Genomic DNA, 14403 nt, shown 5'->3' with positions numbered 1-14403 from the left:
CCCCCCCCCCCCCGGCTTTTATTTTTTGTTCTCCTTTCCTCTACGTTCGCACACAGCTGCCCCTGCGGCTTACATCGAACTTGCACCGTATCTGGGACTCTTATCCATTTGTCTCGCCTCCTTCTTGAAATCCGGCGACTCGGCGATCCTGCGGAAGGACGAGCCCCGTCCTTGACGTGGATTCTCGGCGATCGTACGCGAAGGACGCGCGAGAGGCCGACGTTGAGACCGAGAGATGCACAAACGATCTTTCCCTTGACTCTCGCGGGCGAACGTTCGAATTATCGCGTGAGACACGTGAGAGAGAGAGAGAGAGAGAGAGAGAGAGAAAGAGCGTCGCGGCCGATTTTCTCGCGAATCGCTTCGTCGTGGGCGGAAAGCAAATTCCGGAGGTTTCGTCGGTCCTCAACGCGAGTTTCGTCCTTTGTTTAATTAATTGCAATTTTCGCTCTGTCGTTGCGCAACGTCCAAGCGACTCGGCTATTTTCATCGGCTGTTTCGGGACTCGCAAATAGCGGGGAATTGCAAATGGATGGATATCAAGGGCGCGACGGGGAAGGACGTTTCATTCTCGGATCCTTGAAGACGTATGCGTGGGTCCTCCGCGAGCAGAAAGACTGAAGGTGACGAGGCGATGATTGCGCGCGACGAGGAGTTGAATGTACAATTTTTCACGCGAATCTCGAAGAAGGGGGGAAAGCGAGAGAGAGAGAGAGAGACGTTGGAAAGAGGAGGAATCGAATATGCTTTCCGCGATCGACGATCGGTTCGCTCATCCGAGCATTCCGAGCGTTCCGAGAGAACGAGAAGTCGAAAGGTGGAAAAATGCGCAGTCTTCCTTCCCGCGAACGTGATGAGAGTTTGATTAGCGACGTGCCGTTGTCATTCGCGGCGCGCCGCCGTGTCGCATCCTTCTTAACTTGCCGCTCTACTTTGTATATACTGCAGACCTGTGTATATTTATTTAGCTAGCCCCGCGTTATTTATGCAATTCCTTTCGTTGCGTAAGTATCGAGCCTCCCGGACCTTTTAAACGACTACGTACTCACGAGCGACTTGAAAAATGCCCGATGCTTTTTCTGCCGACTGCATCATTGAATTACGCTTTTTATCAACTTTTTCCGTAATGGGCTTCATGCGGTATGTAAATGAAAAGTATGATGAATCATCCTTCAAAAGGACACACATCTTCATCAAGTCAATAAAGTAATCAGCAAGAAAAATTCAAACATTTTTCCGAGCGGCTCGAATGTATGCAGCTTTTAATCGGCGGGGGAGGCAATCGTTTCTCGGTTTTGCGGCTCGAGGGCGTCGCTGGAAACTGGAGAAACTTTTTGTTTTCTTTCCTCTTTATTTGATTATTTTCTTCTTAAGCGTCGGGAGGACACATGTATTTATATTCTGTATTTATGTAGACACGCGCGCGAATATTTCGAGGGGCCGAAGATTCAGCGCGCGCGATCCTTTCGAACGTACGGAGCGCGAAGAGAGAAAGAGACAGAGAGCGAGCGAGCGAGCGTGCAAGAGAGAGAGATAGAGATAGAGATAGGAAGTCGCTGCACCGTCGCGTTTTATTTAACGGATCACGTGAACGCTGGTTAAAGGGTTATCCGATTGCACATACACACAGCGCGCGCGAGACTCGCAACCACCGTGAGATTGCGTTCCGCGGAGCGTCATCGCGTTTCGTTGCGCACGCGCGTGACGGGAAGTCTCTTCTAAAATCCGGTTTATCAGGCCGAGCGGTGCCGGCGGAGCGATCTCGCCGGGTATCGTTCGACGGCCGGACACACACGTCAGCTGCCTCGGTGCGTATAATACATAAGCGTTTTATACTGTTTTTATATACGAACATGTACGTGTAAAATAATGCACGGAGAGCGGCGCGCCGTTCCGGCACGCGCGGCTCCCTCAGTGCGACACGATGCACCCGCACGAGATTGGTGTCTCGGTAGACGTTGCTTGAGTCGTCGTCATCGTTGCAACTCGTTTCCCGGCGGAAGCAACTTCCCGGAGATCGTTGATTTGTTCTCCTCGGTTCTTTTTACGTATGCGGAGAGACAGAGAGAGAGACGGTGCTCATCGAGCTCTCCCGAGAATGTTCGAAGTTTCTAAGTCGCTAATAAGATCCCGCGGATTCCCTCCCGAGTATTCGGGTCGGTCCGTTCTAATTCGTCGATTCGAAACGTCGGTTTCTTGTTTATTTATTTACCGGTCTACTTTTGGATCCGCCTTAGAACGTGACGGAGGAGCCTCGTTTTTTTTTCAAGCTGCACGGAGAAAAATATTTTGCTAAGAAGTTTGGCGCTGCAGGGACAGCGGACAAATTTGTTTGTACGGTAAAAAGATTTGTTCCGACAGCGAGAGGATTTGTTAAGAATATTAATTGCTGTTTTCGCTGGACATACAGACGGCAAGATAATTTGGTTATGCCAATTAAATTTGATCGTTGTCCTAACAACAGTTTTGCCGCATCAACATTATTTTTCCCGTGCAAATCCTTCTCGCTGTCCCCGTAGTAACAATTTGCTGCGCCAGCGAATTTATTTTCATCCGTGTGCGAGTAATGAATAATAATAATAATATTGTTATCGCTATTATCATCGAACCGTTGTTCTATTCGGTACTCTTTTTATCTGCTTTATAAAATATGTAACGAAGGTTTGATTTTTAAATTTCTACAAATATCGGATACCCGTTCTCTGTTAAGTTTCTTTTTCTTTTCTTTTGATCCGCCTCATTAATGTGAATGTTACGTTTTCACAGTCATGAATTTTGCGCCGTTGTTTCTCGTGCAAATCGTGCGCATCTATAAAAATTCAACGCTTGTTTCGCGGTTTTGCATACACACCGTACGCTCTGTTGTGCGTTATAAAACATAAATTGAAACATCTCTTGGTTTAAACTGTAACTTCGAAACGCCCGCGTCTAAATTCCCGACCTAGAAGCTTCATTCCGAAGATCTAAATTTAAGATACCCCCCAGTTAGAATTGTAAATTCCCTTTCACACGCAGACGCGAATTTTCGTGGATCTCAACGGTCGGTCTTCCAATTGGAGGAACGACCCGCTCGAGCGTGATTGTATCGAACGTTAAAGTGCAATATGATGCGACCGGCATAAACAATAAGTTGAGTATCGTCGATTGCGCGGTTTAAATTAATCGGTTGGAGATACCCACGACTGTCGGTCCCGCTCCGGGAAATTGAATCGGGCGCACTGCACAAAATCCAGAGGATTATGTTCGCGTAGGCGACACCAAGACGGTAACGATAAGAGTAAAGCGCGTAGAGAGTAAGTGTTATCTGTAATTATAATCGTAACAGTGGCTGTAATTGTAACTTAGAGACGATTGATTGCCGCGGCGGGGAACGAAAAGTGGGGGGAGGGGAGAGGTGGCGAACTTAATTTTTAACGTTGATAGCGATTATTCTCTTTACTGTCAGTATTACGACACACTAGTGTACTCGTCTCGCCGGGATGCCAGCAAGGATCATTTGCTAGGATAATCGCGAGCCGAGTAAGCAGAGTATAGATGTAGAAATATGTCGCGAACGGCGCGTCTCCGACAGGCATCCGAATCTCATCCCGGGAACTATGGAAATATCGCGGAGAAGAAGCGCTGGATACGTCGAAAATATAAAAATTAATTGAATCCTTCACTTAAATATTGAGGTATTCCAGCGATTTGTGCATATCGATGGTATTACTCGCGATAAAATAGAATCTACGATTATTTTCGGAAACAAAGGGCGTTTTCCCAATTTTGTTATATTTAAAAGGATAAATATATTAAGAAAATATATTTTGTTATATTTAAAAAGTTATATACATCTATTAAGAAAATATATTTTTTGATGTAAAATTATTTTTAACTTTTATCAAATGTATACATTTTACTTATATTAAACATTTTTTATTACATTCTACTTAAATGTGTTCCATTTTTAAATATTGTATTTTTTCTCGCTTATCTGATAAAAAAAGTTATAAAATTCAATAAATTCAATAAGTATAGCGAGACTTCTACACGTACACGTGTCTATCGGATACAATGAATATAAAAATCGACGATGCGATTCAAGCATTAAAAAAAACGACGGCGATTAGGGCTGTTCGATTTTCCATCGATTTTTTTAGAAAATCGTTTTTCCCCTACTTTCGATCCTGTTTCAACTAACACAAATGAATCTTAATTATTTCTCGCGTTTTGTCAGGTAACCATCATAATAATCTTTCTTATCTATTTTTAAAATGAACTAATAATATAAAGACTTGCCTCAACCGGGAATGGAACTCGAAAGACGCCTCATAAACTTCGCAGGCTTAACAGATAAACGGGTCCCTCTCGGAGAAGAGCCGTTCGTTCGTTTTACTTTTGTAACCTTTTCTTATCGGTCCTATATCGTTGTTGTTCTTCGCTATTGATAAGACGATTTTTCACGGGCGCGTCGTTTGACAGGTGATTTATCGATTCGATTGATTGATCTTTCTATTGACAATAAAGCCCAGAACTGTAGACACAAGCGCAGTTCGTTGCGTTCTTTTTTTTTTATTACTATAGTTACTATAGCTTCTTCATCGAGAACGGCAAGATAAATTGGGATCGTGTATTATTATTATTATTATTATTATTATTATTATTATTATTATTATTATTGTACGACGTGTAATTTTAGATAAATGTTTATCCATATTCTACCGTGTGTGTGCGCGCGCACGTTTGATTGATTGATTGACTGGTCGGTCGATCGATTGTTCGATCGACAGTTTGAGTAAATAAGGTAAAAAAAAATAAATAAAAATAAAAAAACGAAGATGGAAGGGAGTACCCGTTCTTACGCGTACCAATGGACGCGCCTAATCGTTCATAGCGAAGCGAGAGTGTCGTGACGTAAGGATAATTCTTTGTATATGTTGTATATCCGGGTTCTGCCTAGTAGAGTGGGTAAGGTGACCAAGACAATAGTTGTAAGCGATTTTTAAGGGACTTCGATCGGTAATTCATCAATAATATACCGTACCCGCCGCCGTCCTTCCGCATTCATTTGATCCCCCTCCCATGTGCCAGTACCTATCTCGTCGGTTCGATTTCGATAATTGATGTCCAATTGCCGAAATTAATTAATTAATTACTCGGTCGATAATTAATTAATTTTGAAGCGATTTAATTTATTGAATCCGCCCTTCCCCGTGCTCCTTCATTTGGCCGACAATCGGTATATTTCTTTAACGTAGGAGAGTGTAATTTGATATCGTGTATTTTGGTAAATAGAGCGGAACAAAAATTTAATCGTGTGCACCTACGATGCAGAGAGAAAGAGAGGAAAGGAAAAGAGGAGGAGGAGGAGGAAGGAGCTTGCGTGTGTTACGACGCGCCCGATTTCGCGAACTTTCGCGGCTTCTCCGTCGTACTTCTTACACGGGAAAAAGATCAATGGAATCGGTCAGCAATGCTGTAATTGGAGTAAATCTTTTTGATTTAATAGCTATTATTTAAGCAACGTGCGATGTTAATAGCTTCGGTAATATTACATAATAATATTATATATTATATATAATATATATTATATATGTGATATGTGTGATATATATAGTATATAAATATTATATATAATATTATTTGATAACAACGTTGCTAATGAATCGGGAAGAACTATTTCAATTATACCGTCGCGGCAGCGTTTTTTCCCGTGCAGGTGCGATCCCTCTCACTCGGTCCTTCTTATTTTGTCGCGTCTCGTCGGGACTCGCGCGACGACACCGTAACTTATCGATCATTTACCTGTTGTACTTTGACCTCCGATAGCTCGGTGTATGTTTTAAGCATGGGAAACAAAAATCTACGCACCTCAAATACGCAGCGTGTGATGGGAGTGAAGAGTTTGCGCATCTCCTTGTGAGGAAAGGAAGAAGTGTCGATTCTTTCTTTTTTTTTTTTCTTTTTAGCGAACCATTATCGCCACGAGGGTCAATTAACACGTAAACGTGCGCTGTTTCGAGCAAATAAAGGAATAAATTCGCACGTCCGGCGGGATTCTCAGCTCCCAGATCGTCGGGTATAATCACAAAGTCGCTTCGTAGCGACGTGTAATTTGGGCGATTTAAGGTAACTTCTGGTGTAATCGAACGAGGCAGGAGGGCGAAAGATAAAGACGGAGGAGAAGGGAAAGACGTGAGAAAGAGGGAGAGAGGGATGGACGCGCAGCAACGAGTTAGTTAGCATAAATAATCCTTTGTATTTTGTATTTCTCATTTACAATAGCGTTACATAGGCACTTGTACGTAAGGTACTTGTAATAATTCGATCTACCACCTAAAAGTACAATGCATCTACCTACGTAATAAATATTGATTAATGACGGATTACAACGGACGTTCGCTTCATGTACAGGACATATATATATATACATATATATATACGCACCCCCTCTCTGTCACGAGGCGCTCGCTCGTCGCTCTCCGTGTTCCTCGTCTTCTTTTCTTTCTATCTTCTTCTCGCTATCGGTACACCCCCGCAACCATACCAGCCACTTCGTGTATAAAACTGTGTATCAAATCATCATCGTTCTGACCTAATCACTCCGACACCACTCTGTACGTTCTGATTACGACATATATATTCGACATATTCGTCATTCATAATTAAGATTCGATATATATATATATATATATAATATCGAACTTCATTAAAGTGGCCGATCGGACTCGCTGGTGTACTCGGTGGTATCGATACTGAGGGAAACGACGAAGACCTCGCCGCGCATAGACTGACGACCATGACCGCGATCGTCCGTCTGTCCTCCGTTCAGCATGTGATTTCGGGAGGACGTGCGATTACGTACGATCGCAAGATGTTTCTCTCAGGCTTCTCGATGTCTCGAGATATTTCTCAATCTTGAAAAATCACACGAAATCGCTATTCCATCTCGCTCTCACCTTTCAGAGGCCAAACTATAGGTTTTTACGTACATATGCGCGCATAAAAGAGCATCAAAAGCCGCAGACAAATGTGTCGCTATCACGGGTTTTTCTCTTCTTCAGGCTCGGCGTAGAAAAATCGCAAGTACAAAACGCGATCGATACATAGAAGGCGCGCGCGCGTGTGTGTGTGTGTGTGAGTGAGTGCGTGTGTATATATACTTAAGTACTTTGATATTTCGCCGTTTCTATCTTTTCTTCTTTTTTTCGTGTGTTTACACTTTTGATTCTGCATTATTTACACGATGAAAGCTCGAATATACGCCGCAGGCTTTCGCTTAACATCAACGATGTGAAGGTAGTAATAACACAGGAGCGACGGTAAAGTAACGTACGATAGTAACAATAGAGGTAATAGAAAAAGAAAACGACGTATCTCGTAAGTATCCGCGCGTACCTAACATATATAAGTGTCTCGCTCCTCGCAATAATTATTATAATTATTATTATTACGGAGGCACCTGAATATATTTTCCTACATCTTCCTTCTATTTTCCCCCCTTTTGGTCTCGCTTGTACTTGTAGCATCGGCGTTGTAATAAACGGAGCAGGAACATTGTGAATTGTCGCGGGAAAAAAACGGTGAATGCACACGCATACGGGGTGGACCCGGTGAAGAAAGAGGAAGGAACCGACCGGACTATCCGCTGGCAGTGATGTACGACGAATTATGGACCCGCTTCTAGCCGCGACGTTCTCGCCGGACACCCCGTGTGTATCCGCGCTTGTCGGAGTATATGTTCATATAACGTGCGTGTGTGTATATATATATATACATATATATATATAAAAGAATCGTTCTTTGCTGTGTTATCTAACGTTAAGTACGTCCACGTCAGCCCGCCGGTTCACCAAGGATCCTGCGTGGCGGCCGAGTTGTCGAGGATCAATCGAGTCTCTCAGGGATTAATTCCCAGCGATCGATCGTAGCGCAATTCCTCGAGGAACGCCCGAAGAGTTCACGCGGGCATTTAAGGAAGTTGTAAGGCGAAATGAGTTTGATGAGAATTCGATGAAACTCGCATTACTTGTACACATTAAAAAATGTTATTCCGACTGGTCCGTATAATTAGAAAAAGCTCGACCAGAGCTGAGATATTTGCAACTAATTTGACACTATTTATACACGTTCCTTGAGATTAGCGTGCCATTTTTCATTTCTCCCAAATTAAAAATGAGATTTTGATAAAAAATTACTATGATATTAAAAACTATACAATATGCAGATATATGCAAATTGATTATTTAGGTAGTAAAACGAACATGTATACTCTGTCGGAAAGATTTCTCATATAACTATATATAGAATATGTTCATATATATAAAATATATAATTATATATCAATATATATTTATGTATATATATATGATAGTCGTCACTAAAAATACGAGCCTTACAATCTCCTTAAATTCTAGCTAGTCAAAATCTCGTCTCAATTATGACGCCTCACCCTCCCACTTTTCTTCTCCGCGCTGCGACAGTTTCACAATCAACGGCCGATTGATCGGGTAACAAATTTCGGTCTCGTGATCCTCAAATCTTTCAAATGTTTACAATCGTAGAACTCGACGATTATGCAGACTCTTGGAAAATACAAAAGACCTTTTGTTGTGGTCATTAGCATTCTTTGTTCTTCATTTTCGCGCGCGCATCCCCTGATCTTTTTTCCGCTTACATTTAAAATTATTCCCTTCTGGTTTTTCCTTCTTTCTTTCCCTTTCGTTGCTAAGACAAAATTATTCTCGGCCATAATTAAGTGAAAAAAAAAAAATCCTTGCCTTTGAGCACCTCCCACGAATCCCGACTGATTCCCTGAAAGCGTTCGCGATGATCGTTGAGGAGAGATCCCGGTGAGATCCGACAGGTTGAGCTTCCCGACGAAATCTGAGTCAGACTGACACATAAGAATGACGTAATAATACTGTTACCGCAGACGCGTCGATTGGCGGGAACTTTTCATCTCCTCTCCTTTCCTCCTCTTCGTTCGAAAAACTCGCCAGGTTGTCCGGAAATGTTCAGACACCCGGTATATACCGGCGATAATAGCGGACCGCGCTGCGATATGGCTGAGAATTCCCGACGAACTAATTGGAGAAGGGGACAGAAAAAAAATAGTAACAAAAATGAAACGTCCAACTATAAGGCCGCGCAGCTTGCGGTAAGAACGATGATTAATTCATTAATCCCCCCCCAGTGAAGATTCCTCGTCGCTCCTCTCGCCTGTCCTGCTGGCGTCTCTCCGGGTCCTTTGGATCCTCGAATTAATCTCGTGTCCTGCGAGAGATCCTGTCCGATATAGACTCGACCAAGAATCATATCGCGTCCTCGGCTTCCCCGGACGCTTCGGCTACCCTCGGAACCTCGAAACTCCTCGGAACTACGATCTCTCCGTGTTTATCCGGACGAATCTCCCCGTTCGTTCTTAATTTCCCTGCTGTCCTGGCGGAAAGTTGGAGCTCCTCCTGGAGATTCGGTTGGATCCAAGGCTCGGCGGGAACGACTCGCGGCGGACCTTCAACTTCGGCTACCGGGACGGTATTCTGTCTGTGATCTGCCGCAGGCGATTAGACAATTAGCGGGCACGCTGATCAGAGCGTCGTGGACGCACGCTCGCGGTAGCTGTTACTGGCGACGCCGGCCAGGGCCTCCGCCATCGCCTTGCCGGTCTCGTTCACCATGCTCTTCAGGAAGCTGGTCTCCTTCTGCAGCAGCAGGTGAGGATGATCGAATTCCTGTCGGGCGAGAAGAGAGCGGTCCGTTTTGAGGAGAGAACTCGCGATTTACGATCCACTCTCTCGTTTCGAGGGCTGTATTTTCTCCCCAGCGGGCGAGAGAGACGCACACCCCGACGCGCGCACGTGGCGGTTCGATAAAATATTTACGATTTCTACGCGGGGCCGCGCACACACGACGGAAATATACAGTCGCTCGTCGTGCCCGCGACCGCTCGTGTCGCGGAAACGGGCCCGCTTCGAAATACTTCCGTGCCGGAAATAATTGGAAATTACCGGGGCAAACGAGAAACAAGATTTGTGCGATAAGGCGCAATCAAAGCGGGAAAATGGAGTGTGTGCGCGCGGTAATAACAGCGGTAATACGAATAATCTGTTCTACGTAATTACCCAGATAGCACAGAGGTGAATAAAAGCGGAGAATTCATTTGAAAGGATACGCCTGGAATTAGGGGAATTAATATTGAAGAATTAACCACCGATCAATGAAGTCTTGAAGTATCCCGCGGAAGTTTATTATAACAAGTACTTCGTGACTTGGCGCACTGGATATTCTCGGAGAATTCGTGAGGAATTACGAGTGTTTTGTTCGTCACTTAATTAATTCTCGCGGTTACGTCCAGATGTTAGTGTTACTTTCAGCGCTTTGTGTGCGCGTTATTATTTGCGCGTAATTTCTTAAAGAATTATAATTCAGGAAAGGCGAAAACTTTAGAAACACTTGAAGGATTCGTCGTGCTATCTGGGTAAAACCAAATCTTAAAAAGAAATATATATGGGAACAAAAAATATATCATCACATATAGTCGCGAAAAAAATAAAAAAAATTATTAAATAGTTAAATGATTTTCCTCAAACGCGTAAAATCGGGAGAATTTCACGGGCTGTCACTATCGTAAAAATAATAATAACGAAACGGTTCAAGAAGTATTTTGCAGCTTACCGTCTCTAGTTTCTACATACATTTTTTAATATAACGTTTATTGACCTTTTTACTGTACCATATGAATATAAACCGAAATCCGTTGAACGTCAAACATTTTCATGAAGTTTGTCAAATTACACCGCGCAAACGAAAAATCACACACAAATGCCGTTCCGAACGTTTGAAAGCGCAAACTTTCCCTTTTAATTTGCATACGCGCAGATTGCCGTGCGATTTTTATTTCACCGAGTTATTCAATGTTGAAACGAAAAATGTCCTTTCGGCTTTGATCGCGCACAAAAGGCGAACGAATCACTGTATGACTGTTTGTTAAAAAATGAATAGAAAACTGATAGTTGCCACTTTCAAATTCAACCTTCGTATTTTTAACAAATACACGTTTTCGATGCAAAAACTCCATTGAAAGTTGACGTTGAAAATTCAACGGTGGCCATTTTTCATTCAGGACGATATAGTTCGGCGACGATAGATTGCAGCGTTACGGCCGCAATATTGTCGAAAACTAAAGCTTCAAGCTTTAAAATGCTTTTTACACTATCTCGTTATCTTTATTTTTGCCGAAGTTGCAACCCATTGAAGTTTGCGTCTTTTTAATGTTCAAGTAAAAATATTACTTAGTCTGACTTGTATTACGATCTGAATTCTTTGTTAAAGTCGATGGCGCCGAAGGTAGTAAAGACTTCGAAATTAAATTTTGAGGAATAATTTTTAAAGATTTAAACCCTTTTGCTTATTATGCTAAGATTAAAACCCTTTTGCTTATTATGAATATAAATATTTGTCATGAAGATCAATGCTTATTTAGCCGTTGGAGAATCCCTATTCTTTTTTAATTCAAAACACATATAGCCGATATAAATAAAACCTATTTCGCTAAACTACATTTTTTTTATTATTTAAATATATGGAGAACCTAGGAATTATCCATCTACCGAAACTTTGGTTAACGGATTGCCTGGCGCCATCTAACGCTGTCGAACAAAACCTCGTTAAACTTATATGGTTTGAGTCTCGGCTAAATAAAGTTCGAGTCTCGGGTCTGACAATTTTTAGTTCCAAAATTTCCGCTATGAGTCGCCACTGTCCCGACGAACAATCGAGAAAGTGATACGATAAGTCAGACGTACTTTTTTACTCGATCATGAAAATAACGTAAATATCAACGAGCTGTAACTTCGGTAAAAATGGAGATAATGAGATGGATCAAAAAGCATTTTAAAGCTTGAAGTTTCTACTTTTCGAATATTTTAAGCGTATATAATTATTATTGTTTTGCGCAGAGGTATGTATCAATTTTATCGATCTTGTTTTATCGATCATCTTCTAATAAAATTTTCGCATTGAAAAATTATTTGCAATGAAATGGTGAAGGATGCAATTAAAAAATGAAACTTTCAGCTTTCTATTTCGTTTTTAAAGAACATAGTATGCTAATTTCTTCGTCTTCTACACGCAATCAAAGCAGAAAGGACGTTTTTGCTCCAACAATGAATAACTTAGTAATGAAAAATCGTATTGCAATCTACGTATACGCAAATTACAGGGCTAACTTCATGCTTTTAAGCGGTGCAAACCGCATTCACCTGCGATTTTTTGTTTAGACGGCATAACTTGACGAAGCTTCATAAAAATTTTTTACATTCATCGGATCTCAATTTACATTCGCGTAGCACCTTAAAAAACAAATTACCTTCATACCCAGAAATATACATAAAAACTAGAGACTTCAAGCTTTAAAATACTTTCCTAACCACCTCGTTATCATAATATTTGCGTAACAGCCCGTTGAATTTGAATTAATTCCTGTATTCGAGAAAAGCGATTCTTCAATTAGCATTCATTTCTGACAATTATATCCTGTAAACACGTGCAAACTGAAACAAGTCACGGGAATGAAAAGTGCCCGTTTGAAATGACGTCAAATGTAAAATGACAGCGCGAATACAGCCCAGGGGGAAAGAGAGGGATGCGATGAAAGAAAACTTACCACCGCGCTGCCGGCGTCCATCACCAAAATACGATCGCTGTCCATAACAGTGTTGAGCCTGTGGGCGATCGTGAGCACCGTGCAACTCTCGAACTTCCTGCGGATGGTCCTCTGGATGAGCTCGTCGGTGCGCGGATCCACGTTCGCGGTGGCCTCGTCCAACACGAGTATCGGATTGTTGCGCACGATGGCGCGCGCCAAGCAAACCAACTGTCGCTGGCCGACGCTGAGATTGGAACCGCCCTCGTTGACGTGCGCCTCCAGGCCCATCTCTTTCAGTTCGACCTCCTCGAGCGCCTGCCACAACACGTCGTCCTTGTACGTGTCGAAGGGGTCGAGATTGCGCCGGAGTGTGCCGGAGAAGAGGAACGGCTCCTGCGGGATGATGCTGATTTTGCAGCGCAGGTCGTGCAGGCCGATGGTGCTCGTGTCGACGCCGTCGATCTCGATCGGACCCTCCACGTCGGCCAGGCGGAAGAGCGCTGAGATGAGGGAAGACTTTCCGGCGCCGGTGCGGCCGACGATGCCCACCTTCTCGCGCGGCTGGATGACGAAGCTGAGGTTCTTCAGCACGGGCGGCTCCAACGGCGCGTAGCGCATCCACACGCTCTTGAACTCGATCTTGCCTTCCTCCGGCCACTCGTCCGTCGGTTTCTTGTCGGGGGTGCTCTCGAGAGGAGGCTCGCTGCTTAACTTGCTGCAGGGAAATAGCGAAGGATTGAAATGTGATGCTTATTCGATCGAAGAAAATTGTAGTTCAAATTGGTCATAATTAAAACTTCTGAGAGCGTGGCAGCCTTCTATTATCTTTCTATTTGGTCCATAAGACATAATAATGATATTTATAGGATTTACCCAAGTTTTATTAGGATTTTTATGGATCTCTTAAATATTTTAATTTTTATTCATAACTATTTCTATAACTTTCACTATTTACTGTCATTACTTTTAGCTTTAACTACTTTCATTCCCTTCATAATTCATTTTGGTTACGTTATCTAAAAACTTGAATGAAACATTTTCAGATAGATAAGATTTTAATGTTCTATTATAAAGTTCCATTCAAGTTTTCGGTCTTAAATTATGAAGAAAAGTCCGAATTATGAAGGAAATGGTAACGGCTGATTAAAGGTTAAATAGTGTCCATAACGTTATAAATAATATAATATAGTATATAAATATAGCGTAGTTAGTTAAATGAACAATTAAAATATCTAAAAGAAATCCGTCATAAATCTGCAATAAAATTAATATGAATCCGATAAACGAAGCCTTGAAAGTTGCTGACACGCTACCTGTATTCGAGAACGCGTTCCACCGATGTCATTTGGTTCTCGAGCTCGGCGCTCTGCCGCATGCCCCACTGGAACATTCCCGTGAGGCCGATGCTCTGGGTGATCGCCAGGCCCACCCTGCCGCCGTCCATCGAGCCGGGACCATCGTTATCCAACACCAGGAAGCTCAGAGTGACCAACGCAATATACACCACGCAGAAAACGTCCAGCCAGAAGCCGAACGCGCGCGAGGAAGCGATGAAGATGTACCACGCGGACGAATGGAGATCTTGGTGACGATCGAACTCTCTCGTAAGGATTTCCGAAGCCTCAAAAGCACGAATCGTCGGCAGTCCTTGCAGAGTCGCGCTCAGATGAGCGAAGACCGGCGAACGTGCTGGGGAGTATCGAAAATTCGCGGTCAGATGGTCGAAAAAATGTATCCGTGAGATTGCCACTCGATTACTGGCAAATATTCGATGA

General features: G+C 42.9%; 1 protein-coding gene across 5 annotated transcripts in view; it reads right to left on the bottom strand.

The window, feature by feature from the left end:
• Positions 1-6228: 6228 nt before the first annotated feature.
• The window catches only part of LOC106740851 (probable multidrug resistance-associated protein lethal(2)03659), a 32269-nt gene continuing 24094 nt past the window's right edge, over positions 6229-14403 (bottom strand). For all 5 annotated transcript variants that reach the window (XM_014612293.1, XM_014612295.1, XM_014612294.1 and 2 more), the window contains 3 exons: positions 13942-14317; positions 12647-13343; positions 6229-9713 (listed from right to left, as the gene is read on the bottom strand). In XM_014612293.1, the coding sequence (XP_014467779.1) occupies positions 9570-9713; positions 12647-13343; positions 13942-14317 (1217 nt within the window). In that variant the 3' untranslated portion in view covers positions 6229-9569. The remainder of the gene's footprint in view (positions 9714-12646; positions 13344-13941; positions 14318-14403) is intronic.

This window comes from Dinoponera quadriceps, unplaced genomic scaffold, assembly GCF_001313825.1.
Source record: "Dinoponera quadriceps isolate SergipeBrazil2010 unplaced genomic scaffold, ASM131382v1 scaffold545, whole genome shotgun sequence".
NCBI classification, from domain to species: domain Eukaryota; kingdom Metazoa; phylum Arthropoda; class Insecta; order Hymenoptera; family Formicidae; genus Dinoponera; species Dinoponera quadriceps.
Note: the sequence above shows the minus strand (reverse complement) of the source record. Positions and strands in the feature narration are given on the sequence as shown.